Source organism: Bos javanicus, chromosome 7 (genome assembly GCF_032452875.1).
Source record: "Bos javanicus breed banteng chromosome 7, ARS-OSU_banteng_1.0, whole genome shotgun sequence".
NCBI lineage: Eukaryota > Metazoa > Chordata > Mammalia > Artiodactyla > Bovidae > Bos > Bos javanicus.
In genome coordinates this window covers 97,669,526-97,694,827 of record NC_083874.1, presented here as the reverse complement: position 1 = coordinate 97,694,827, position 25,302 = coordinate 97,669,526, and the positions used below count along the sequence as shown (strand labels likewise).

General features: G+C 39.9%; 1 protein-coding gene across 4 annotated transcripts in view; it reads left to right on the top strand.

Moving 5' to 3' along the window:
• Positions 1-5,159: 5,159 nt before the first annotated feature.
• CHD1 (chromodomain helicase DNA binding protein 1) overlaps positions 5,160-25,302 on the top strand; it is a 70,766-nt gene continuing 50,623 nt past the window's right edge. For all 4 annotated transcript variants that reach the window (XM_061424466.1, XM_061424465.1, XM_061424464.1 and 1 more), the window contains exon 1: positions 5,160-5,359. Coding sequence is in view for 3 of the 4 variants with exons in the window: in XM_061424465.1 (XP_061280449.1) it covers positions 5,307-5,359 (53 nt within the window). In the remaining variant the exon portion in view is untranslated. The remainder of the gene's footprint in view (positions 5,360-25,302) is intronic.

Here is a 25,302-nt window from a genome sequence, read left to right as displayed (position 1 = left end):
ATGGAAGATCAGACAATAACAATGACCTTTTGTTAGTGTTAGTTCCTCAATCGTGTTGGACTCCTTGCAACTCCATGGACTGTACCCACCAGGCTCCTCTGTCTATGGAATTCTCCAAGCAAGAATACTGGGTTGGCATTCTCTTCTCCAGGGAATCTTCTCAACCCAGGGATTGAACCTGGGTCTCCTGCCTTGCAGACAAATTCTTTATTGTCTGAGCCACCAGGGAAGCCAAAGACCTTCTAGTTGATACTGATTTTCAGGGATTTTTGCTAGTCAAGTGCTCAGATTATTTACTGTTGTCTATTGTTTTTAGTACCAAGAGGTAAACACACAGTTTGTTTAAACAAAGTGAAAATGAGAACTTACTGTACAGAAAAAATGTACTTTTGCCTTTATTTACCAACCGGCTTAAAAAAAACTGTTTCAGTTTTCCACTTACCTTGTATTTCTCCACAGTCTCAACAATCATTGTAAAATTCTGTGGAATCATAAAGTATATTATGATTTTACCACAAATATAAATCTCCAAGGTTTAAGTATTTTATTACAAATTTGGCAAGGTTTTTTTTCCTGCAAAAAAAGGTGCCTCGAAATTATATGAAGCATATCATACTCAAATGGCAACTCAGTAGTTTAAAAAGGCTTGACATGAACTTTCAACAAACATATAAAACTCCATACATTAATCACTTTGTAAGACAATAAAATGCAGTACGGTTAAACTTGAAAACTTTATTATCCGAACCACACTCATTTCAAAAATCTGCGATGTTTTCTCAGGCTTTTTTTTTTTTTACTTACCACTCTAGTAATCCAATAAAGAAATTAGTCTGACCCCTTTATCAAATTTTTAAAGCATGGTATTAAAAATTAGCACTTAGTTCCTATTTCCAGGGAATTCGGAGGTGGAGATTTGCATGATCTTATTATTCCTCATAACATTACAGCAATTTAACAACTAGCAAGCAAAAAAAAAAAAAACCAGATCATTTTGTAATCTATAGTGGTGTTTCATTTTGTCACACTATTCATTGACCACACATTTTTTCCCCCCGAATAGACTATGTACCTGTTTGCCTTACAATACTCTCCAAGGGTAAATATACCTTTCCACATAATAAATATGCATTTGGTGTTATGTTTGGATATCTTCTTGAAGGCTGTGAACCAAACTGTTTAAATAGCAGACGAAAACTGCAGTACTTCCCATGTATGAAAACAATTATTTTGGGAAGCAGATACCGCCAGTTCACTCATCTGACTTGGAGGGCAGGCCTTTATCAAATAAAGTAACTGAAGAACGGGATATTAGAAAGTTTCAAAAATTATCATTAACCTGGAATGACTCAAGACTGATCTGTGGGCGAGAAAAAGAATGGAGCGTAAAAGAAGTCCAACTTTAAAAGAGGTGAAGCGGAACACTACTACCGGGATTGAAAAAGTGTTTCTTTGGGCAGATCTATTATAAAGGGGGGTGGGGGGCAGGGTAACGGAGGCCCGCAGTTACAGTTACGAAAGAAACCGTCAACTAAATTGCAGTTACGTTAACCTGAGACAGTTGCCAACGTCTCTCGTTGCATTTTTTTTTTTTTTTAATGTAGCGATCGGCGGCGCACCCTCCAGTACCCCGCCCTCCAGAGACCTGGAAGTTTTTTTCCTGAGTAAGGCATATAGGCTATACTACGAATGATTCCGGAAGGGTCACAGGGGGTGGACAACTCGGTCTGTTTCCCTCAGCCTTCTCAGGTGCCTGGTTTCCCCTCCACCCCTGCCCCCGAGGCAGCCTTTGTCTCAGGGCAACTAAGCCTAGGGAGCGGCGGGAGACCACAGTTGCCCAACAGTTGGGTTCCCAGGCTGCCTCGTGTGACGCAGCGCCCCTACCTCCGCCCCTTAGGGCGGGCGCTCAGAACCGGCGGCCGGCTGAGGCCCGGGCGACCAGACCCCCCACGCCTGCCCCAGCCCCCGCGACTCCGCCAAGCCCGCTCCGTCTTCAGCATCTGCCCACCTCCCCCCCTCACCCCCACCACGTTTCCCTAGTTCTTTCTCGGCCTCTTGTTTCCAGACGTCCTCACGCAACCGCCCGGAGTGACAGGAGCGTCCATACCCGCGAGTAGCGGGACTGCAGCTCCCACTTCCCGGACTTCAACTCCGGGACCGCTGAGATAGGCAGCCCCAAACCCAGGATCAGCGGCCCACCGCGGTCGCTAGAGTCCGGCAGCCTCTGCGCGGCCGGCGTGCGCGCTCCCAGCATCACGCGCGCGCCCTCCGCCCCAGTTACAGAACCAATCGGCTTCTTCCTAAGCCTCCCCCTCTCCCCCCCACCCCGTTCCACCCCCACCCCCGGCTCCAGGACGCAGCCCCGCCTACCTCCGCGCGCGCGCACGCGCCAGCCAGCCGGTAGAGTTTGGCGTGCGCGTGCCCGCGTGCCCGCCCGCCCGCCCGCCTCGCGCCCGGTGGGGAAGGGGAGTGAGCAGAGTCTCTTACGTCGCGGGGAGGCGGAGGCGACGGCGACCTCGGTGGCGGAGGCGGCGGCGGCTACGACGGAGACGGTTGCGCTCGCTCTCTCGGCGTCATGGCGGCGGCCGGGAGCCGATAAGCGGCAGGAGTGGGCGCGCGCGCGTGGCCGCGGGGAAGACGGTCGCTGCTTACTTGTCGCTTTCGCTGGCCCTCGCAGTTGTTCGGTGCTTCGATAATGAATTGATTGTTGGAGCCGCTCTGCAGGGGGATCGCGGCGCGTCGGAGCCGGCCGCCGGGGCTTTCCCTTCCCCTCCGCGTCCTTCCCCTTCCCCCTCTCCCTTCCTCGCGGACTGCTGCTTTACCGCCGCACCCCTCCACAACCCACACACGCCCCGGAGCCCCGAGGACGCCGACCGCGGGGCCCGGGCGCCGGGGAGGCCGCCTCTCCAGTCGGCTTCTTCCGCCCCGCCAAGCCTGCACGCCCTGCCGGTAAGAAAGGGGGCGGCGGGCGGGTCGGGATGTGGCAGGGAGGGAGGGACGGGAGCTGGCCCGGCCGAGGGCCGGGGCAGGGAGGGGGCGGGGGTGCCCGGGCGGCGGCGGCCCAGCGGGCCGGGACACCGTGGGCACAGGCCCGGGGGGCGCCTGCGAGGGCCGGCGGAGCGGGCCGGGCGCGCAGGGGGCGTGTGAGCGGCGAGCGCAGGCCGGCGCCACCGAGCGCGCATCCTCCGGGCCGGCCGGCCGGGCGGACGTGCAGCTGGCGGTCGAGCCCCGGCCTCCGTCGGCGTGGGGCCGGCCGGGCCGCGAGGCATGAGCGGCGCGGCTGGCCGGGGCGTGGGTCCGGCCGCCACCCCCGGGGCTCCTTCCCGGCACGTGGGGAGCGGGCCCGGCGGGGGGAGGGGACCCGGCCCGAGCGCGCCCGGGAGGACGCGGGCCGGGAGTGTGGGAAGTTTGAGGCGGGAAGGGGGAGACCCCGGGACTGGCGTGAGGAGTGGGGGGGGGTTGGGGTTGCGCCCCGGGGTCGGGGGGTGGGCGGCGCAGGCTGAAGGGAGCCGAGCGGCGGCGGAAAGCGCAGGGAGGGAGGTTTCCAGGCTCCGCTCGAGTCCCGCTTGGAAAACTTAGCCGGAGGAAAGCGGCCGTGAAGAGGCCGGGGCGGAGGACGGGCGCCGCGGCGAGGGCGACGGGATGAGGGGAAGCGGCGGCGTCGCGCCGTGTGGAGGGCCGGCGGGGGCCGCGGGCGCCCGGGAGCCTCACGGAGCGTGGAGGGTCTCGGCATGAGGACTCGACCGCGCAAAAAGGAAGACGGGGAGGAAAAAGGAAGTTAGAAAGTACCAGAGAAAAGCCATTTTGAGGGGGGCAAACGTGAAAGGTGAAAAGGAAAGAAGGAAAAGTGAACTTTTGTTTTTCCTCAGCGAAGAGAGACTTTCGGGAAAGAGATGCAGTTTGCTAGAGTGCCCAGATTTTTTTTTTTTTTTTTTAAGACCTGATCGTTTTAATAGGGAAGCTCTGGCCCGGTGGCCTTCATCTTTAACGTGAGGAACGAGTGTTGCGTGAAATAATTTTTTTAAGGGGGGAGGGGGTTTAACAGTTTGCTGCCAAGTCGACGGGACTCTAGTCCCTGGGGAATGAAAAACCGCGATCTCAATGCAGAGTTTGCGGTAATCGAGTTGGCAGCAGCCTGTTTCCCCCTCTTTTTTTTTTTTTTTCTTGCGGAATGGAAATAATCGTAGGAGTCAGTTTTGTGTGCTCATGTCGGAGGGGCAGCTCTGCTCTCAGTCGCCCGTCTCGGTCGGTACTTTCTGGCTGGGGAAGGATCTGACGTCTCCTTCCCCCCGCTTCTTCCTCTCCCTCCCCTGCCAGAGATCTCCTTTGTTTATTCGTCGTTGGCTTGTAGGTGACTCTCCAGTGTTGTGCTGGTATTTTGAAAGGTGGAAATGTTGGCTCTTTAGTCTGCGATTTCTGCCCCGTACCCTTTTACTTAAAAAAAAAAAAAAACAAAACACAGTGTTTATCCTATACCTTTTTTTCCCCCTCCAGTAGAATCTCTGCACGTCCGAACTGGATACATACTGTATTATTGAAACAAAACTCTGCTATTTAGTTTACCGGTAAATGTGAAAGAACACGTTTATTTTGATATGTACTTTTTTTTTTTTTTTGGCACAGATTATGTGATACACTTTTTACTATCCTGTTCTTATGTGAGCATTTTCAAAACTTCCTCACTCTAGTGTATGAAGCCCTTGGTGATAGGAATTAGTGCTGGATTAACAGTAACCTTCCTCCCCCCTCCCCCCGCCCCTCATTTATTTGTTTGACCAAGTATCTATTAAGACTCCGTTTTTCTATATTTGGAACTTAGGTAGATGTTAGGTACTACCACTCTGCTTTAGTTATTTGGCCATAATGTGTGGTGTATACTGTACATACACAGTTGCAGTTGGTCTGAAAGTTCTGTCACTCCACAAGCGTTTTCATTTCTTCTGTCAAAAATAAGCAGTGGTGTGTTCTATTCTAATAAGTAGTCAAGAATGTAGTTAATAGAAGCCTAGGTATTTTGAGAAAAAGATCCCTACCCATTCCTTGCCACATCTAATCTAATTGGTTTAGGTAGATTAGTATAAATTCTAAATAGACTTCTTCAGTGTTTTTCTCTACAGGCAATTTTCTTCTCACTGAATTTTTTTTTTTTTTTTTTTTAGGTGAGTCAAAAAGAGTCCTAGGAAACCTGTGAATGTTGAAGAAAATTCATCTGTGAATTTTTAATATTCAAAGAGGAGTCAGTATTTATACTCATCTTTTAAACTGGGAAGATTTATATTTTATTTTAAAACTTCTTGATATTTACAATGAATGGACACAGTGATGAAGAAAGTGTTAGAAACAGTAGTGGAGAATCAAGGTAAGCATGTTATTACCAAGTATTTATTATGACAACAATTTAAAACTTATGTGACTGTAATTTTTAGCTTTTCTAATAGGTGGCAGAGTTTTCAGATCAGATTCACTCTTAACTTTCCACACAGTAAAAAAGTTTCTAATAAATGATGCTTTGTTGAAAATACAGATTTTAACTATTTTTTCCATTGAGATACACAAAGGAAAATTTAGGTGTAGAAAAATTGGGATCCTTAAATCTCTTTGAAGGTTTATATTATTTGGTTTAATAATTGAAACTAGAGCAAGTAAAAGAAGACATTTAAATTGATTTGGCTGTTATCTGCATTTTCCAAATAAAAGGAATAAGAATTTCTTTACTTATTTTTTTCTGGCATTTTGTCTGCTATATGTGTGCTGTCCAGTGTAATAGTCAGTACCCATATGTGGCTATTTAAAAATTACAAAATGTTTCAAAATTCAGTACTCAGTCGCATTAAACACATTTCAAGTGCTGAAGAGTCACACATGGCTAGTGGCTACTGAGATGGAGAGACCAGAATAGAAGACATTCCTATCACTGCAAAGGTTGTTTTGAACATTTCTGTCCTGTATATTTGTTAAAGTGTTGCTGCAGCCCCCCCCCCCCCAATTGGTTTTTCAAATTTGAGTTTTAGTTATATATGAATGAGTTAAGAATTCTTATTTGGGCCATGTCTTTGCAAAGAAGATAGGATTTATCAGAGTAAGCAACCTTAAGGTATTTTAATGTGTAAGAAATGCAAAAACCTTTAAAATTCTTCTGTAGCACCCAAATTTTAAGTTACTGGCTATATTTATAATACAATCCATGTAGTTATATAGACTTATCATATAGGGAGATCAAGAATATGGATATTGGGGTCAGACTGCCTGATTATTTACCCAGTTGTACTTATTAGCTTTGTGAATTATGGCAGATTTTTTAACCCTCTCTGAAGCTTTGGGTTTTGTACTTAATAGGCATTATAGTATTATTTATCTTATTTGAAGTTGACGATTAAGTGAGATGCTGTATTTAAAGGTCTTAAAATATTTCCTGATATAAAGAGCACTCCAAATTAGCATCACATTTTTTATAACATAGAATAGTACATAACTGAAACATTAATTACCGTAATGGAGAAATGTGAAGGACAAGGAACAGGAAACCCTTGGCAGTTAAGAGGGCTTCAGAAAAATGTTGGGTAGAAAATAAAGCAGTGGTATATGTATTTGACCTGAGGCTTGAGGTTTTCTGGTTATGCTGGGTGTACTTTATCAGTTTGAAAGGCAGATTGTTTGAATAACAGGAACATCATAGAAAAAATGGAGCAGTTATGGAAAGCAGAATTATTTAGTAGGACAAGTATTGGTCTTAGGAGTTAACACACCCTGAGTTGACACTGTCTCTGTGCTAACTTAAGTTCTCTGAATGATTTCTGAACTGTAAAATAAGAGTCGAATGGAATAATGTTGAAGTATCATTCTGCTACTTAATATACAAAGTATTTAACAATGTAGTGTAACTGGAAGGACCAGAGTTGAGGGGTTAAAGTAGAAAACCTTTGAATTTCAGCTTTGATTCAAATCTCTACAGGTGAATTGACTGTAGTAAGTGAATAGGAGAGTCACATTGTCCACATTCTCTTATTCATTAGTGAACAATGAAATGGTTAATAGGTAGAAGTATCTAGAGGAAACACAGGAGCCTAACTACCCGTGAAATAGGAAATAAGACTCTTGAGAGTAAATTTTCTAGTTGAGTATGTAGAGAGATCACATACTTAACACATACTGAACCCTTGCCTCTTCCAATAATTCTGTGTATTTTGCCGTTGTATGTAAAGTAAAGGGGGAGTAGTGAATAAAATTTGATATTGTAGAGATGACAAAAGTTAAACCCTGTAAAGTCAGATTTACCTAAAGGAATTTTTGCAGTGCATACTCATTTTAAATAATCGCAAAGTATATTCTCTAATTTATTCTGAGTCATTATTTCTACCATATATGTTTTATGTACTTCTGAGAATTATGGCTGTCAAGTTATCTAGTTGTTGCAACAAACTACCGTGGTGTTTATCAGTAGAAGGGAGACCTGCCTATGTTTTCCTTTCATTTTCTTCCTTACTGCTGTTATGCTATGTCACTTTGCTTTGCTTTGCTTTACTGTTGTTACTAAGCCTCAGGGCCCCCACACCAAAAGTTTTCATAACAAGGCAGTACAGAGGAGGGAGATTGTGCCTAGTTAAGAGTGATGAAGTGAACTATATAGATGCAGGGAGTTTCTTGCAAAAAACAGAAGTTACCGTAACTATGAATATTAATATAAAATGATGAAGGGAGAAATATTTTTGCTTTTAAAATCAATATATGTTATACAATTTGATTGTTATTGGCTAGAAGTTTTTACATGTATTTTTGCTTCAGAGTTCCTCTTTTCCTTTGTTGAAATTTATGAAATGAAGTAGAATTAAGCAAGAAGTTGTTTGGCATTTTTAGTTGGTATAATTAACTTTCTACTCAGAAGTGTTTGCTTCTTTTCATGTGAAAACCTTTCTGTAACCATTGACAGAAAGGAAGAAGAATACACAGGAGAATGTCTGTTTGGCTATGTTATAACTGACAGTTTTGAAGCTTATTTACGAAGAAATGTGGGTCAGGATGCACCTGTACCTCAGTTTCAAGTTAGGGCAAAGTTTGTTGTATAACTGAAGTTAAGCTTTCTGAAGATAACTATTGAAAGATTTCAAAGCATCAGTTTTCAGCTATGTGGATTTGTTATTTGGAATGAAATTTAGACACTTTTTATCTTAAGGTTACCTATAATGATGATTTGCTCCACAGATAGATTTGTGGGTAAAGACCAGAAATACATAGTTACATTTTGCTGATTTTTGGATGATTGATAAATGTTTAATACTCAGAAGAATTTCTCTGCTTGCCTACAGATTAGATTTTCAATAATGCAAAGTTGTTCATGTAAATTTGAGGATTTATTTTAATCACTTTATATAGTATGCTCATGAAAAATTATTAGAGTGAAGGAAATTTTGGTGATGTGTTATGATGGTCTTAACTACTTAGAATTGATCCAGAGCTGATAACTATAACTACGTTATAGCTATGTAATGTTGAGCTGGTTCTAAAAGAATTCTTTTCTTTTTTAATTGTATTTATTTGTTATCTTTGGCTGCACTGGGTCTTTGGTGCTGTGTGCAGGCTTTCTCTAGTTGTGAGTGGAGGCTGCTCTTTCATGCTGTGTGCAGGCTTCCCGTTGTGTTGGCTTCTCTTGTTGTGGAGTATGCGCTCTAGGACGTGCAGGCTTCAGTGGCTGTGGTGTGTGGGCTCGGTAGCTGGTGCACAGGTTTAGTTGCCCCTCAGCATGTGGAATCTTCCGTGACCAGGGATGGAACCCGCGTCCCCTGCATTTGCAGGTGGATTCTTAACCATTGGACCACCAGGGAAGTCCAAGAATTCTTTACCTTGATATAGTGTACCTTTTTATACCATTCACAGTGTTTGACTTAATAAACTTATAAATACGTTTTAAATGTATATGTGTGTACACTTTACATTAGAGGAACTCTGTTACAATTAAATTTCCTTGGCTTATTCAAAATATTGTCACTGTTTTATGCTTCAAGAATCTTTGGATCTCAACTTTTAAAAGTGTTTCCTCAGTAGGAAATATGATCAATGGAAATATTTTAAGTGAAAATCTCAGTTTTAGAAATTCAGAATCTCTCAAAGACTTTTTAGAGGCTTTGAGAAAAAAGCCAGGTTAGTCTAAATGACCTGTTAAATTTAAAGAACACCAAGTCAAAGTTAATTTGAACACAAGGCCACATATCTCACCAACTATCTGTTAGTGTCTTATTAAAGACTTCTATGGGATGCCATTTTTGTAAGCATTGCTTTTATGTATACACGTACCAGAAAGATTTGTTGCCATCAAAATAAGTTTTTATAAATGAATTTGAATAATTTTTAAAGGCAATAAAATCGTGTTTCCTAAGCTTAATTTGAAGTTATCTCAGTGTTTTTTAAAAAAGGATGTTTATTCTTAAATTTCAAAAGTTTGTGCCAAAGAAGCATTTTAAGGAAGACAGGAAAATGTGCAATCACAAAGCCAGAATGGTTTGCAATCCTTGCGTTAAACCGATTTTTGAAATTAACTATGACGTCATTAATTGGGCTTCTCTAGTGGCTCGGTGGTAAAGAATCCACCTGCCAATGCAGGAGACACTGGTTCGATTCTTGGGTCAGGAAGATCCCCTAGAGGAGGAAATGGCAACCCACTCCAGAATTCTTGCCTGGGAAATCGCATGGACAGAGGAGTCTGGCCGGGCTGCAGTCCACGGGGTCACAAAAGAATCGGACATGACTTAGCAACTAAACAACAACAACATTAATTGTAGGAAAGTATGACTCTTTGACGTCTCTCTCTCTTTTTTTTGCTAATCCCTATTGCTTGATTCAGTATGTACTTTTTTTTTTCCATCTTTTCCTACTAGTTTTTTTCCCCTCATGTGTCTGGTATGAGGGATATCTAGGGTACCATGTTGCATTAGTTGTTAACACACGCTGCTGAATCTCAGATCACCTCAGGTCATTTCGTAGGCTTTGAAAATTCAAACTGTTAGGAGCTTTGGTAATGTGTTTCTCTCTCTTCACCGAATTGACAGAACTTCTAAGGTTGTGCTTAATCTATATCACTTTAATGTATTTAGACTAATTTTTAATTGGCAAAGATAAGAGAATTGTGTGTGATTTGATTTTTAGTGATGTTACTTTTATTCTCATTGGTGTGAGATAATGTAGGAGCAAATACTGACGTGTAGTTGCCCCTTTTTTATGCTGCTTATGTCATTGCTTATTTAAGATATTAGTGACCTGTGGGTTATAGTTGGTACAGTTCTCTGTTGAAAAATATGAGTATTTGTGGTGACGATATAAAAAATTGTTGGAGAAAACTTTTTTTTACATTTTTTATGAAAAAGTTTAAAACATTACAGAAGTAAAAATGTTGTAGTTCCAGTTGTGGTTCTTGGTCTAGCAGCATTAACATCACCTGGGAGCTTGTTTTTTTTTTTTTTTTTTTTTTTTAAGTGTTATTTTATTTCCTTATAAGTTATATGCTTTTTCATTAACGTGCATCATTTTGAAATAAGTATGCTATGTTCCTAGTCTATGGGTCAAGAACCATGGCATCAACAAGGACTTCTACTATAGACAAATACACCAAAAAGAGGTTCTCACACGGGCAGCAGTAACTGTCTCAAACCTGTTTAGCCTAACTGATTAATGATGCAGTATAATGTTCAACCTTGGGTCCCATCCCAGACCTACTGAATCAGAATTTCCTTTTAATAAGATTCCCTGGTGATTTGTATTTATATTAAGTTTGTATGTATTATATATGAAGCTGTTTGCATGGGGTCATTTACCACCTTTGTTACTTGTTATTGTTGATGTTATTACACATGCGTCCTATTTTCTCAGAACCCCCAGATAGCTGTGTCATAAGCCATGCAAGCAAGAAGCAGGGTACATTTCATTTCTCTAGAAGCAATAATGATGGCAGCTGATAATTATTGAGCTCTTACTCTGACTGAGCCATGGTGTATGTACATAGTGCATTACATGAGTTTATCCTAACTCATCCTTCCAAAACTCCTGTGATGTATACAGTACTGTGATTCCCACTCTCCAGAAGGGGAAACCAGATTTATAGCCACTTTAAAGTCTTAAAAACAAAACAAAACCCAGCAACTATTAACTGAATTCTGGACTTTAGTTGGATTTTATTGGTTTTTCAATTAATGCCGCCTTCTTATTCCAGATTAAATCCAGGATACCATGTTGCATTTAGTTGTTAACTTTCCCCAATGTTCTCTCATCTGTGAAAGTTTCTAAGTCCTTCCTTAATTTTTTCTATCAGTCTTGAGAACTACTGGCCAGGTATCCTGTAGAATGTTCCGCAATTTGAATTTCCCTGATTTTTTTTATTAGGTTTAAAGGTTAAAATAGGGTTATCAGTTTTTAGAGAGAGTGTCAGTGGAGATGAAATGCTCTGCTCATCACATTATATCGGGAGCATAATATCCACTTGTTGTTACTGATGATGTTAATTAACCTTTATCACTTGGCCAAGATAGTGTTTGCCAGGTTTCTTCACTATAAATTTACTGTTTTTCCCTTTCCATTCTATATTCTTTGGAAGTAAGTCACTATGTGTAGCCCACTCTCAAGGGATGTGGTAATTGGTCGGGTGGGTGAGAATTAAGTTCTGCGTCCTCCTGGAAGGGAGTATCTGCTGTGCTTAGTCGCATCTAACTCTGTGCGACCCAATAGGAGTAGCTCACCAGGCTCCTGTGTTCCTGGGATTCTCCAGGCAAGAATACTGCAGTGGGTTGCCATGCCCTTATCAGGGGATCTTCCCAACAACCCAGGGATCGAACCCAGGTCTCCCACATTGCAGGCAGATTCTTTACCGTCTAAGCTACCAAGGAGGGAGTATCTACTATCTACCTAATATTAAATGGAATTCTTCTATAAAGAAGTAATTTCTCCCTCATTAATTCCATTATCCACTTAAATAACCATGGACATGTATATTTTATACTTTGAATTATAATCCAGTAAGTATTTTACTGCTCAAATTGTTTTAGCCTTGCCCTTTGGGATTGCTTTCAAGTTGTCTTCTGTATTCATTTTATACCCTCCCATTCTTTTGTCCTAGAATCAGCCATTTCCCCAAAGAGCCCTGGTTCCTTATTGTTGGAGAAGAGGATGTTAGAAACCACGATTTGGGTGCTGAGTTGCTTCTCAGGTGTCACTGCTTCTAGGCCCTCTCAGTAGACAGAGCAGACAGAGCTAGGTTATACCAATCCATGTATGTTTATATATGTTAAACCATGTGTGTTTATAGTTGCTTCTATATCTGTCCATCTGTGTGCATAGTAAGATAAACATGAATTAGGACTGTTGTCTCCAACTCTGATCCTAGACACAGGATTCATCCTAACCCTCCTTTCTTGTACCTTTGTAACTTCCATCTGTAGTAAAAACCTTGCTCCCACTGTCTACCATCCACCATGCATACATTCCAACCTTAGTATACGAATGAAGTACTGAATAGTATTTTTAGGCCATACCCCCAGAAGAAGCAAATTTACCAGGCAAAATACAATAGCTTGTGTATGGTTCCTATTGTATATAGCCTTACGGTTTCAAGTCAGAGCACTGTTTTCCAAACTTTTTATTCAAGTTAGCTTTGCTCTTGTTTATTCCCTTCAGTGGGCTTTCCGTGTGGCTCAGCTGGTAAAGAATTCAACTGCAATGCGGGAGACCTGGATTCGATCCCTGGGTTGGAAAGATCCCCTGGAGAAGAGAAAGGCTACCCCCTCCAGGATTCTGGCCTGGAGAATTCTGTAGACTGTATAGTCCATGGGATTGCAGAGTCTGACACAACTGAGCAACCTTCACTTTCATCCCCTTCAGTGTGGTTATGTCATAAATTTGTAATAAAGTTAGAGTTATCAGTTTACATTTCATCCTCAATTACATGGGTTTCTGTTTTAAACTTGTATATGTTACATTTACTCTGTGATGTATAGTTTTGTGGGTTTTGACAAATGCACAGAATCATTTATCCTCCATCCCAGTACTGTACAGAATGATACCTTCACCCTAAAACTTGGCCTGTGTGTCTGAGGTCTACTGAATCAGAAATTTCGATTAAACTAAATTCCCAAGGAGATGTATGAGCATATCAAATTTATACACAAAGATATGAAACTGTTAACCTGGAGTCATTTAGTTTCATTTAGTTTTGAAATTATAAATTAAGTTGAAGAAAGATTATTTTGATCTATAAGTAAGAATGGAATGAAGTGAAGTGAAAGTCACTCAGTCATGGCCAACTCTTAGTGACCCCATGGACTGTGCAGTCCATGGAATTCTCCAGGCCAGAATACTTGAATGGGCAGCCTTTCCTTTCTCCAGGGGATTTCCTCAACCCAGGGATCGAACCCAGGTCTCCTGCATTGCAGGCAGATTCTTTACCAGCTGAGCCACCAGGGAAGCCCAGTAACCAAGTTTAAATACACAATCAAGATGCAGACTCATGATGTTGTATAGACATGCAAGTGAGGTAAAAGAAAAAGAAATTGGGCAAATTACTGGAGTGAGGAGATGGGCTGTGTGGGAAGTTTTTATGGAGTTTTGAAACTTCTGTAATCTTAACAGTGACCAGAAATGCTGTGATTTGAAAAGGAAAGAATAACAAATGGGGTATATTAAGTAAGGTGGAGAGGAAGGTTTTCACAAGGATCAGGATCCCCCCAATAAAGAAGTGCAAGTTCCCTAGAACAGAGAATGTGTTGGACATCTTAGCTTTCAGTTCTTTACCCTGAGGTTTGTTTATTGTCACACGGAATTTTTTGTATAGTTTAGTCCTGAGTGGAAGGAGGATAAAAGAAAGCCTAGCTGAATAAACACTACATGTATTAAGAGACATCCATGAGGAGGGACTGTATTTTCCATGTGAATGAACTGGTTAGACCTACTGGTTTCAGAGAGACTCTAGATATCTCTTGTAGCAGAATTAAGTTCTTACGTTTTAATGACTGAGAAAATAGCTGTTTATAATTACAAATACATTATCTATCATTGTGATATGAGGGGACTGCTTGGAAGCCTACTTTAAATAAATGTTTAACTGAATTTGAAAGTTTCTTCGCTGTGGATAGGTTGAGATCTCAGTGATTGAGGTTAAAGTGCAGAGACACATAGTTGTGGCCAAGCAGTACTGGCTTATGGGATCCACTGTTGACAGTGCCGGAGCTGTGGCATAAGCGCAAATGTGGTGGAGAGCTTTTTCCTTAATGAAACCATTCCCATTAGCTGTTTCACATCTCTCCTGTCACTGCATTTAGAAATACAGTTCTCTACTCAGATGGTTATTTAGTTTGGATTGTTGAGCAACTACTATGTGATGTTAAAATTTGAGATTTTTTTCTAAAGCTTAAAGTTGAGAAAGAGAACGTTTGAGTTGGGTATGGTAAATACAAGGAGAGTTTGCAACTCTTCAAAGGTAGAAGACAGGGAAGTTTGATCATAAAACAAATGGTTAATCTGTATATCATCAAGCCCAGTATCAAAATGAAGTTTTGTGGGTTTTGTTTATTTTTGAATTCTCATTTAAAACCCTGGTAGATATAAATTTTATGCATGTTAAATGTCTTTGTAATGTGACTTTTACGGTGGTAAAGATGTTTTGACAGACTTTGGCAGAGTCCCATGGACTACAAGGAGATCCAACCAGTCCATTTTAAAGGAGATCACTCCTGGGTGTTCTTTGGAAGGAATGATGCTAAAGCTGAAACTCCAGTACTTTGGCCACCTCATGCGAAGAGTTGACTCATTGGAAAAGAGTCTGATGCTGGGAGGGATTAGGGGCAGGAGGAGAAGGGGACGACAGAGGATGAGATGGCTGGATGGCATCACCGACTCGATGGACGTGGGTTTGGGTGAACTCCGGGAGCTGGTGATGGACAGGGAGGCCTGGAATCCTGGAGTCCATGGGGTCTCAAAGAGTCAGACAAGACTGACTGAGCGACTGAACTGAACTGAAAGAGTAATTTTTTATACCCAGGAAATACAGTGTTACAATACATTATGCTGAAGAACTTTTATGTAAAGGAGTGGGGCTGATGGAAAACAGTTAGATTAGTCTAAATTCCCTCAGAGAAGATGGTTCATCTTTCTGTGCTCTGTGTGTGCTCGGTCATTGTTTGACTTTTTGTGACCTCCATGGACTGTAGCCCACCAGGCTCCTCTGTTCCTGGGATTTCCCAAGAAAGAATACTGGAATGTGTTGCCATTTCCTTCTCCAGTAAATATCATTAAGTTTTGCCTACTGGTTATAATTATAAATAATAGGAGGGTTTTATCACATCAATAATATTATAACACATTTCATATGTGTTTTGTGAAACTATTGTAACTTTGACATCTATGTATACATAGTCTTGATTTCTAATCTGATTTCTGGATGCTTACTAGAGAAACTTTTGAGTTTACTGTCTTTATCTCAGATTTAGCATAACTAAACTTGATCATCTTTGAAATTAGTCTTGCTAAATGTTACCTTTCTTAGCATCTATTTCTGGCAGTTTTATTCTCATTTATTCAGTTAGAAACTTTAAGAATAATACTGTACTTTGAGTGTACTTTCTGATAGAATTTTTTGGGGGTTGGTAATGTAGAATGCTAAAAGGAGCTGTTGTGTTTGTCCTTTAGTCCCTAACAAAGGCGTTAACTGGTTTTCAGACCCATGGGGATGAATGCTTCACAGATTTTCTCAAATTTTGATAATTATTTTATGGCCTGTCGTAAAGGATTTGGAGGATAACATTTTAATACAATGTAATTTTATAGAACTTAAAGGTGGTCTGATCTTAGTTAGCATCTAGGTGAACCCTTCTCATTTTTAAGTGACTTATTCTAGGCTAATATATTGTAAATAGTGAGTTGAAACACACATTAGAGTATCATAATTGGATTTTTAAATGAAAGAATAATGTAAGCTAATAGTGTTCTTTTGTAGAATATTATTTCATCAAACTTTTGTTATGTTGCATGTGTGCACTGCATCAGTATATAAAATGTATTATGTAAGTCATGCCCCCAAAAGTTTGAAAGCCTTTGACTTCTAATTTAAAAAAAAAAGAATTTTTTAAGTACTCAATATCTGCTAATTTCCATATTGTTTCTCTAGGCCTGTTGAAGTGGATAATGGTCTATAAAAATAACTACAGGCCCCAACTTAATGAATTCCAGGATGTAGTTAGAAGAGAGATACATGTATAAGCATAATTGTGATATTGTGAAGGAATTATTAGTAACATATGAGCAAAATATTGTGAACACATGGGCTGGAGCAATGACCTATCCCTGGAGATATTGGAGAGGGTTACATGAAGGATAAGATATTTTTGAGTAATCTTAAAGAGTGAGAAATTTTATCGGTTGCTTCAGAGAGGAAGTGTTTTCTAAAGGGCAAGTGTGAGAATACACCAGTAGCCAGCTCTAAAGTTGCTCCCTCCCTGAAGCCTTACCCCTAGTCTCATTTGCCCTACCTCCAGTTCCTCCATCAGGAACCAGTACATCCTTGTATCTTGCCCTCCCTGCCTCCCCAACTTTGTCCTTATATCTCTGATTTCTCAAGTTTTACTTTTCCCATGGCATTTTGTCCTTACTAGAAACTCTTGCTCAATACATGTTAGTTGAAGAGATGAACAAATGAATTCAAATTATCTGTGTACAGGTCTTATTTCAAAAAAGTTTTTTGCAAAAACATCATTGTAGCAAATCAGAGAACCAATTAAAGTGATATATACTAGAGTCTTCAGAGCCCAGGGTCTCAAAAATGTTACTTTTTTTTTTCAATAATTAAACTATTATCAAGTGACTAAGCTCTACCCCTTGACATTACTCAGGTGCTCAGGGCTAGTGGGACAGCTTTGTTAATATGTAACATACAGCTTATCTTGCCCCAGTGATTGCCAGCAAGAAGATGGATGGGAGTGCGGCGGGTATAAGGCAAACCAGTTAATGCTTAAGGCTAAGGTGTAAAAATTTCACATCACTTCTAGCTGTAATCCCTTGGCCAAAACCTGTTCACATGGCCACACCTAGCTGAAAGACATACTGGGAAATCTTTAGCTGGGTGGACGTGTGCCGTTTTACACTGGAGTGCCAGTTATGTAATACCAAAGGGCAAGCCAGTGGATGCTAGGTAAGTGAGGGGGGCAAGCAGACAGCATACATATGGCACACAAAGGATTTTTATTTTAAAACAGTTTGTATCATCCTAAGAATTTAGTGGCTTTCATTTTTCTGAATTTTCTTTCAATTCTTCATAATATTAGTATTTGTTTCTTCACTTAGCCTTCTTTGAACCTCAGCTTTGTTATTTGAAAAGGAAAGGATGAGACAAGAATCCAGTGTTTGGTACATAGTACCAGTTAGTAATGACCATGTCTCCCCCCACCCCCCCACCCTTTTTTGTATTTTAAAAATCAATTTGTTTGAAAATGTTAGTATTTCTACAGGCTTCATTCATAGATAGTTTATGAATTTATACTTATAATTATGACAGTCCAGATAACACCTGAAACAAATTTTGAAGTAATGATTCTGATCTTGAACTCCAAAAAAAAATATCATTTTTTAAATTCTAAAATAGATATTAATATTGAGCTCCTGGAGAAGGCAATGGCAGCGCACTCGAGTACTCTCGCCTGAAAAATCCCATGGATGGAGAAGCCTAGTAGGCTGCAGTCCATGGGATCACTAAGAGTCAGACATGACTGGGTGACTTCCCTTTCACTTTTCACTTTCATGCATTGGAGAAGGAAATGGCAACCCACTCCAGTGTTCTTGCCTGGAGAATCCCAGGGATGGGGGAGCCTGGTGGGCTGCCGTCTATGGGGTAACACAGAGTCGGACACGACTGAAGTGACTTAGCAGCAGCAGCAGCATTGAGCTCCTAGTATAGGTCAGATATTATGCTTTACATTTTTTAAAGATCTTCACAGTAATCCTTAAGTATGTTTATTATTTCTGTGTGGTAGAAACCTAAGGCTTATCTAATGGGTGTTGTTGTTCAGTTGCTAAGTCGTGTCCGATTCTTTGCTACCCCATGAACTGCGGCACGCCAGGCCTCCCTGTCCTTCGCTATCTCCCTGAGTTTGCTCAAACTCATGTCCATTGAGTCAGTGATGCCATCCAACCATCTCACCCTCTATCGCCCCCTTCTCCTCTTGCCCTCAGTTTTTCCCAGCAGAAAAATACGGGTGTACATATATAAATATAATGAGACAAAAAGGCTAGGAGGCTAGAAGAAGAAAAGTCGAATTTCAGAATACTGTCAAGTTTCGAATTTCCTCACAAATGTCTGTCAAAAAATTCTTTCAAAAACTCTCTGAAAGATGTCCTTTTGAATGTTTTTGATGTTAAAGCAGTAGTTAAGGTGGGTGGCAGAAAGGCATAAAGTGAGAATTTAGTGCAGGATACTTGTTCTTTAGAGTAGTAAATACAGTTTTTTAATTGTAAATACAGTTCTATTTATTGTAATTTAATATGTAAATTATTACTGTAAATGTCAGGCACACAATCCTCTATTATAATAATCTGTCTAAAATCCATTACCTTCTGTTGATGTATCCTGTAACTTTTCTTCCCCTCCTCCCCAGAGTCTAATTTATCTAAATTCTACCAGTTTAAAAAAAGGGGGGGAATGGGATATGTATTAGAAAGCAAATGTTTATTAGGAAAGAAAGACGTACATAAATGGATGCGTTCTTAAACTGAAATCGTTGATCCTAAGACTTTGATACAGGTAGTCTAACTTACATAGGATGTTTAAATAGTCTTTTTTCTTCTTCATTAGTGCTACTGTTTTTGTTTGTTATGAACATTTATTTGTTTGATCTTTCCTTGTGGTACAGGGCCTCTTACTGTGGTGCGTGGGCTCCGGAGCATGCAGGCCCAGTGATAGCGGGGTGTGGGCTTAGTCGTTCTACAGCACGTGAGGTCTTCGTTCCCTGACCAGGGGTTGATCCCGTGCCCCCTGCATTGACGGCATTGAGTCTTAACCACTGGACCAACCAGGGAAATTCCAGCTTTACTTTTGATTTTTCTATCTTTTCCAGGATTTAGCCGGGCTATTTCTTCTGTTGGTGATAGGAAAGCAGCTGTCTACTGTTAACCCTTTCTTAGAAGGTCATTATTTTATTCATTCTTCCTTTATGTTCCATTACAGACTAGTTTCCAATATCTGTGATAAAAAAGCTTATTTTTCTTTGTAACACAAAAGACTCTTTGTTTATTCACTTGAGAATACATCATTCTTAAGTACCCAGTATAGGTGTTAGTGTTTTCTTTAGTTCCCAGGATTGATTAGAGTATAAAGTTGAATATAAAGAAAAGGAGGTATTGGTATTCTGCACAGGTGGGGCTGAGCTAACATGGACTTGCACTCCAAAGCACTTCTACCCACAGACACATGAAAATGCTAAATAATACAGGGCAAAGGGGGGAAGAGTATATGTGCTGCTGAACTTTAGAGAAAGCTTTGATGTGCCAGGCACAGAAGGGGACTCAGAGCAGTAAATTCTGAGCAAATGTCACAACACAGGACATTTGGAAGGATACAGACTCTCCAGACAGGATGCTGGGGTTGGGATCAGAACTTAGTATTTGACTACAGAATTAAGTCTACTTATTGCTGGGTCCTTAGAAGGGTTGTCTCCTCTAAAAATGGTCTATAAAAACTGTGTGCCTTCAAGGACATTTTGTTCTTGTTGTGAGGATAAAATGGATTTCAGTACCAAAATATTTTGAAAGCTATAAAAAGGTATTAAAAATTTTGTCTTAATTGGAACATAAATGAGAAACAGCCAAAGGGCCAACAGATAACATAAATGTATGAAGCTCTCCAGGTATAAGACATTTGTTTAGGGGAGGCAACTGGCTGAATTGGAGGTCAAATCCTTCATCAAAAGGAACCAGTGCTACTTAGATATAAACAATTGTGACCATGTGGGAAGTGGACCTAGTGTTTTCAGATCATCTGATTCTTAAAAAGAAAGCTGCTTCTTAAAATTATTTTCCCCCAAACACTTCTAATTAGATGACTTGGAGGAAGAAAAAACCCAAAAGAGAAAAGTAAAGACAGAGAAATCAGAAGTAAGAACAAGAAAGTTTCTATGGAAGACTTATGCTATTTTTGAAGAAGTAATGAGAAGGTGGTATTAACCATTTATTAATTCACAAATACATTTTCAGAGTACATGTCAGGTAGAGTGCCAGAAGGTAGGGATACAGTTGTTAGTATAAACTGCAGTGCACATACTAGCTTATGTTCAGCGTGCACTCTGCCAGATACCATGCTGGGTGTCTAATGCAGTCCTGGGGGAGAGGTCTTGAACTAGGGACGAAGGTGGGACGGGGATTAACAAGTTTCCCAGGCCTATGAGGTGAGAAGGAAATGGCAACCCACTCCAGTGTTCTTACCTGGAGAATCCCAGGGACGGGGGAGCCTGGTGGGCTGCCGTCTATGGGGTCGCACAGGGTTGGACACGACTGAAGCGACTTAGCAGCAGCAGCAGCAGCATGAGGTGAGAAGGTGTGGCAGATTCAAAGACTGAAGGAAATTAGCGAGCCTAGGGTGCAGAATGAAGTGAAATGAAGTGAAGTCGCTCAGTCATGTCCGACTCTTTGCGACCCCATGGACTGTAGCCTACCAGGCTCCTCCCTTCACGGGATTCTCCAGGCAAGAGTACTGGAGTGGGTTGCCATTTCCTTCTCCAGGGGATCTTCCTGACCCAGGGATTGAACCCAGGTCTCCCGCATTCCAGGCAGACGCTTTAACCTCTGAGCCACCAGAGAGATGTTTAAGATAAATTGGAAAGGTAGGCAGAGGTCAGATTTTAATCATTTTATCCCAAGAACAAAGGTGAGCCATTAAAACCCCTTGAGGTGTGACCAAAGCCTCTGAGATGGGACCAAAGCATGCATAATTGTAAAGTCAGAGAGGGATATTCATTTTGATGTTTGTTTGTTTGAAAAGCATTTCTCAAAGCTAATCCATAGATACAGAATCATAACATTTTAGTTATGTGGAACTCATGAGGAAGTACACTGTAGATGATAGTGCGCTAAAGCTCCTAAAAATTTAACTTGAAAAAACAATTTAAAAATGGATTTAATGTCTTACTGAACAGAGTACTAATTTTTTGTGGTCACTCAAGTCATTAAAAACACTGATGTACCATAACCTTGGGAACATTGGGAAAAAATGTTGGCTTTTATACTAAAAGAATCTGTGCAGATGTGAATTTTGAGCACTTTCCCTCCTGTCAGACAGCTGGAAATGTTGGAGGCAAACAAGGGCCAAGGAAAGGGAGCATCTCCTAGCTGAGTCAGCCTGCTTGAGTAGCCTTCTGGGAAGTACAGCCCAACATTTCTGCTTATATCTCATTTGTTGAAACTTTTAGCTAATAGCCATACTTTGCTGCAAGGAGCTTGTGCTATCCACTTTTTATACTGGGTGGACCTTAACCTTGAGATTTCTGTTACTAAGGAAAAGAAGACATGCTGAGTTAGGCGATCAGCAGTTTCTGAGGCAGCTGTTGGAGGCAGTTGGTTTTTAATCTCCCCTTCTTGGTATTTTTACCTTTTCATATCTCTTAAGGAAAAGCTTTAGGTAGTTTTTATATTTCTACCTGTACAGCTTAGCCATTTTATTGACTAAATTTTTGATACTTTTATTTTCCATGCTACTGAATGTTTACTTACTTGCCTATTTCATATGCATTTGGCTTCTGCAGCTTTAAAACTTCCTCACCTTTGTAGCTTTTATTATTTAAATATGAGATTTCACAATATTGAATATTAGTGACCAAAACTTGTGGTGTTGGAGAAATTTTTTTTTATTAACATTTTAATTTTGAGTTAATTTCAAATTATGGAAATGATGAAAGAATAGGTACAAGAACTTCATGTGTGTACTCTCTGCATGCACTGATTGTTAGCTTTTCCACTGTTCCCTTTTATCCTCACCCTTCATACATGTTTATATATATGTAATACATATTTTTCCTGAAGAGTTTAAGAGTAGGTTGCAAACATTATATCTATTTATGCATTAATACTTCAGTATATGTGTGTGTGTGTGTGTGTGTGTGTATATATAAAAGCCCAGGAATTCCCTTATATAAACCCTGTATAGTAGTTAAATCCAGGAAAATTTATGGTAATATACTCTAATGTTTAATCTGTATTCCAGTTTTGTCATCCCAGTCATCTTTCAGTACAGGGTTCTGTCTAAAATTGGATTTGGTTGTTACGTCTCTTTAATCTCCTTTAATCTGAAGCAGTTCTTCTTTGTCTTTCTTGACATAAGCATTTTGAAGGCTACATATAGGCTAGTTATTTTATAGAATATATTTCACAATTTAGATTTTACTTGTGTACTTATGATTTGATCCAAGTTATACATTCCCTACACTTGGGTCCCCTACCCTGGGCCTCTCCTACACTTGGATTCCCTGGCTGAAGGACTGTGTGAGTGACAATACATCTTTCACAAGGTATCAAATCTGGAGGCTCATGATGTATGTCTGTCCCTATTGATAAAACTAGTTTTGATCACCAGGACAGGGTAGTATCTTTTTTTTTCCCCCACTGTAGTTTCTAATTTATCCATTAATATAGCTAATAAGCAATTTGTAAGAAGATACTTTGAGACTGTAAATATCTCATCAAAGCCTCCTCCCCGCCTCCCCCCACATTTAGCATCTTTGGTGGTTTTTGCCCAAATCACTGTTTTCTATGATGATTGCAACATGGTAGCTTTCCAGCACTACCACACTGTCCACATTACCAGCTGACATTCAGAATTCTATCAGCCCTCCCCTGCCATCTGTCTTTCTCCCTGTCTACCTGTCGTCAGCACGGACTTGAGGATTCCTGTTTTATTTACTAGGTAATTATCTTTTACTATTTGTTTTGATGCCCAAATCAGATTTAGCCAGTGGAAGCCCTTCAGATTGGCTCCTATATCGTGTTTTTTTGTTCTGTTTGTATTTAGTATTTTGCTTTTTGGCACAGCAAGCTTATTTAGTTTCATCTGGTACCTTCCGTGTCCCAGCCTTAGAATCTGCCATTTCCTAAAGGACACCTAGTTTACTAAAGTGTGGATTTGTATTTTGGAATCAAGATCTGGGTGCTAGCTGATGATAAGTTTAAAACTTCAAAGGTGGTATATTTACATTGGTTGATAAATAGCAAATACGGTACACTGTCATAAATGCAAAATGATACATAGGGTTTTTTTTATATCATTGTGGTATCAAAGATTGGTTCATCTTTGAGGGACAGGTTGAAACTATGTTGTTTCTACAAAATGGAGAATATGCAGTTGCATAAAGGAGAAGGGAGTATATCTACTGTACACTGTTGTGCAGTGATCTCCAGGATACAATGTATATACAATGTGGCATCGATTATTTAAGATTATAAATAAGTTAATAATCATTTATGAAAGGGGAATATAAAAATACTCTTATTTATAATTTGCTTTTATCGATAAAGGAAAAATAAATGAAACTTAAAAAATAATTACTGTAGTGGGAGGAAGGTCATGATGTAGAGAAGATAAAAGATAAAAGCTAGATTTTGGATTTTAACTTTTGTACCTTTCAAATTGAATGTAAGTAAATAAATAAAGCAATGTTAAATCAAAGTGAATAAAAGCAGTTCCTAAAAATGAAGTAAAAGCAAATGACCCTAATTAAACAAAATTAGTGACCATACGGAAATAAACAATTTTAGTTGGCTTCAAAGCAATAGTTTAATAGTAAGGGTGAGTATTCCTGAAGGCCAAGAAGAATTGTGAAGAAATATTAACTTTTAGTAATCATATAATAATGATATTACTGTTTTGCAACTGTTATGTGTATTCTAAGATAAAGCAAATAAATGATTTTACTAGTGTCATTTGGAACGAAGAAACTGAACCCAAGTGATGGTATAAATAGAAAAATCAAAGAAGTAAAAGACCTACAAATTTAAATTGAAAATATTGGTATTAATCCTTAATACATTGTATCTAAAAATACACATATCCTAACTCATCTTATTAAAAAAAAACTTAAAAGCTATAACCAACCCATTCAGGTTGCAGTTTAATTTCTAACATAAACAGAAGCAAGGCTTTTTGATGAAATGCCTGAGTTACAATTTGACGCAAGAAATACACAAGATGAGCCTGGTTCATCTTGTCAGACCAGAAAGTGAGGAAGCTGTCAGAGACAACTTGAGGTCTTGTGAAAAGGATTCAGGAAGTAATAAAGGGTTTCCTCTTTGCTAAAGAGGGGACAGTTTGGGTATTAATGATGATAATGGATTGTTAAAACTCATCAAATAATTTCAATCCATGAGTTCATAGTGAGATTTAGAACATTACTGGTCTTCTTACCTTGAAAGGATGCTAGCAATTTAGCTCATTTTGAAAGCTGGAAAAGAAGGAAAATAAATGAAAATGCCTTTCCTGTATGAACTGTACCTCAAAGTTAACAAATATAATGAGGGAAAATTTCTCATTATATTAATAAGTATTCCACCTATTAGTGGAGAAATGATATAATGGGTAAGTAAAGAATGACAATATCACCATTTTACTGCCTTTAAATAAATAGTGAATGAGCTTGTGTAGGGCTTATGAAGAACTATGTAATGGAGGAATAAGGCTGAAAATAACATGAGCACACACATCAAACAACCTCACACAAAAAGAGACAACCAAACATTGTTTTTTTCTACTAGAGGTCCACAGCAACTTTTCAAACATGTTCTTGCCAAGGAAAACTGAATTAAGTCTGAGCCTCTAGGTCTGACAATTTATAAGAAACACAAGGGACAGAAAAATACGTCACATAATACCACAGAAGTGCAGTTAGTAAAATCTGGAAAGCAGGAAGCGTCTGTAGGGAAAACTGCCTAATTTATTCCACAAAATAAATTGCAGGGGAAAAAAATAATTTCATATTTAACATTACAAAAATGTGATTTTTTAAAAAATATGGTACTAGTTTTGTGGATGTTTAAAAATAGTGGAGTTTTTATTGTTTGTTTGTACATATAAGTACTAAACTATTTATGGATGAAATTTCAATATGTTTGAGATTATGTGTTTGTGGAAAGCTGGATTATTTGAAACAAAATTGTTATGAGTTGATAATTGTGAAGCTGGTTGATAGATAAATGGTTATTTGATTGCTCTTGTTTATATTTGAAATTGAGCATAAAAACAATCTTGAAAAGAAACTTTAATTTGAATTGCTGTTTTCTCTTTTAAATGTATTTTTTTTAACT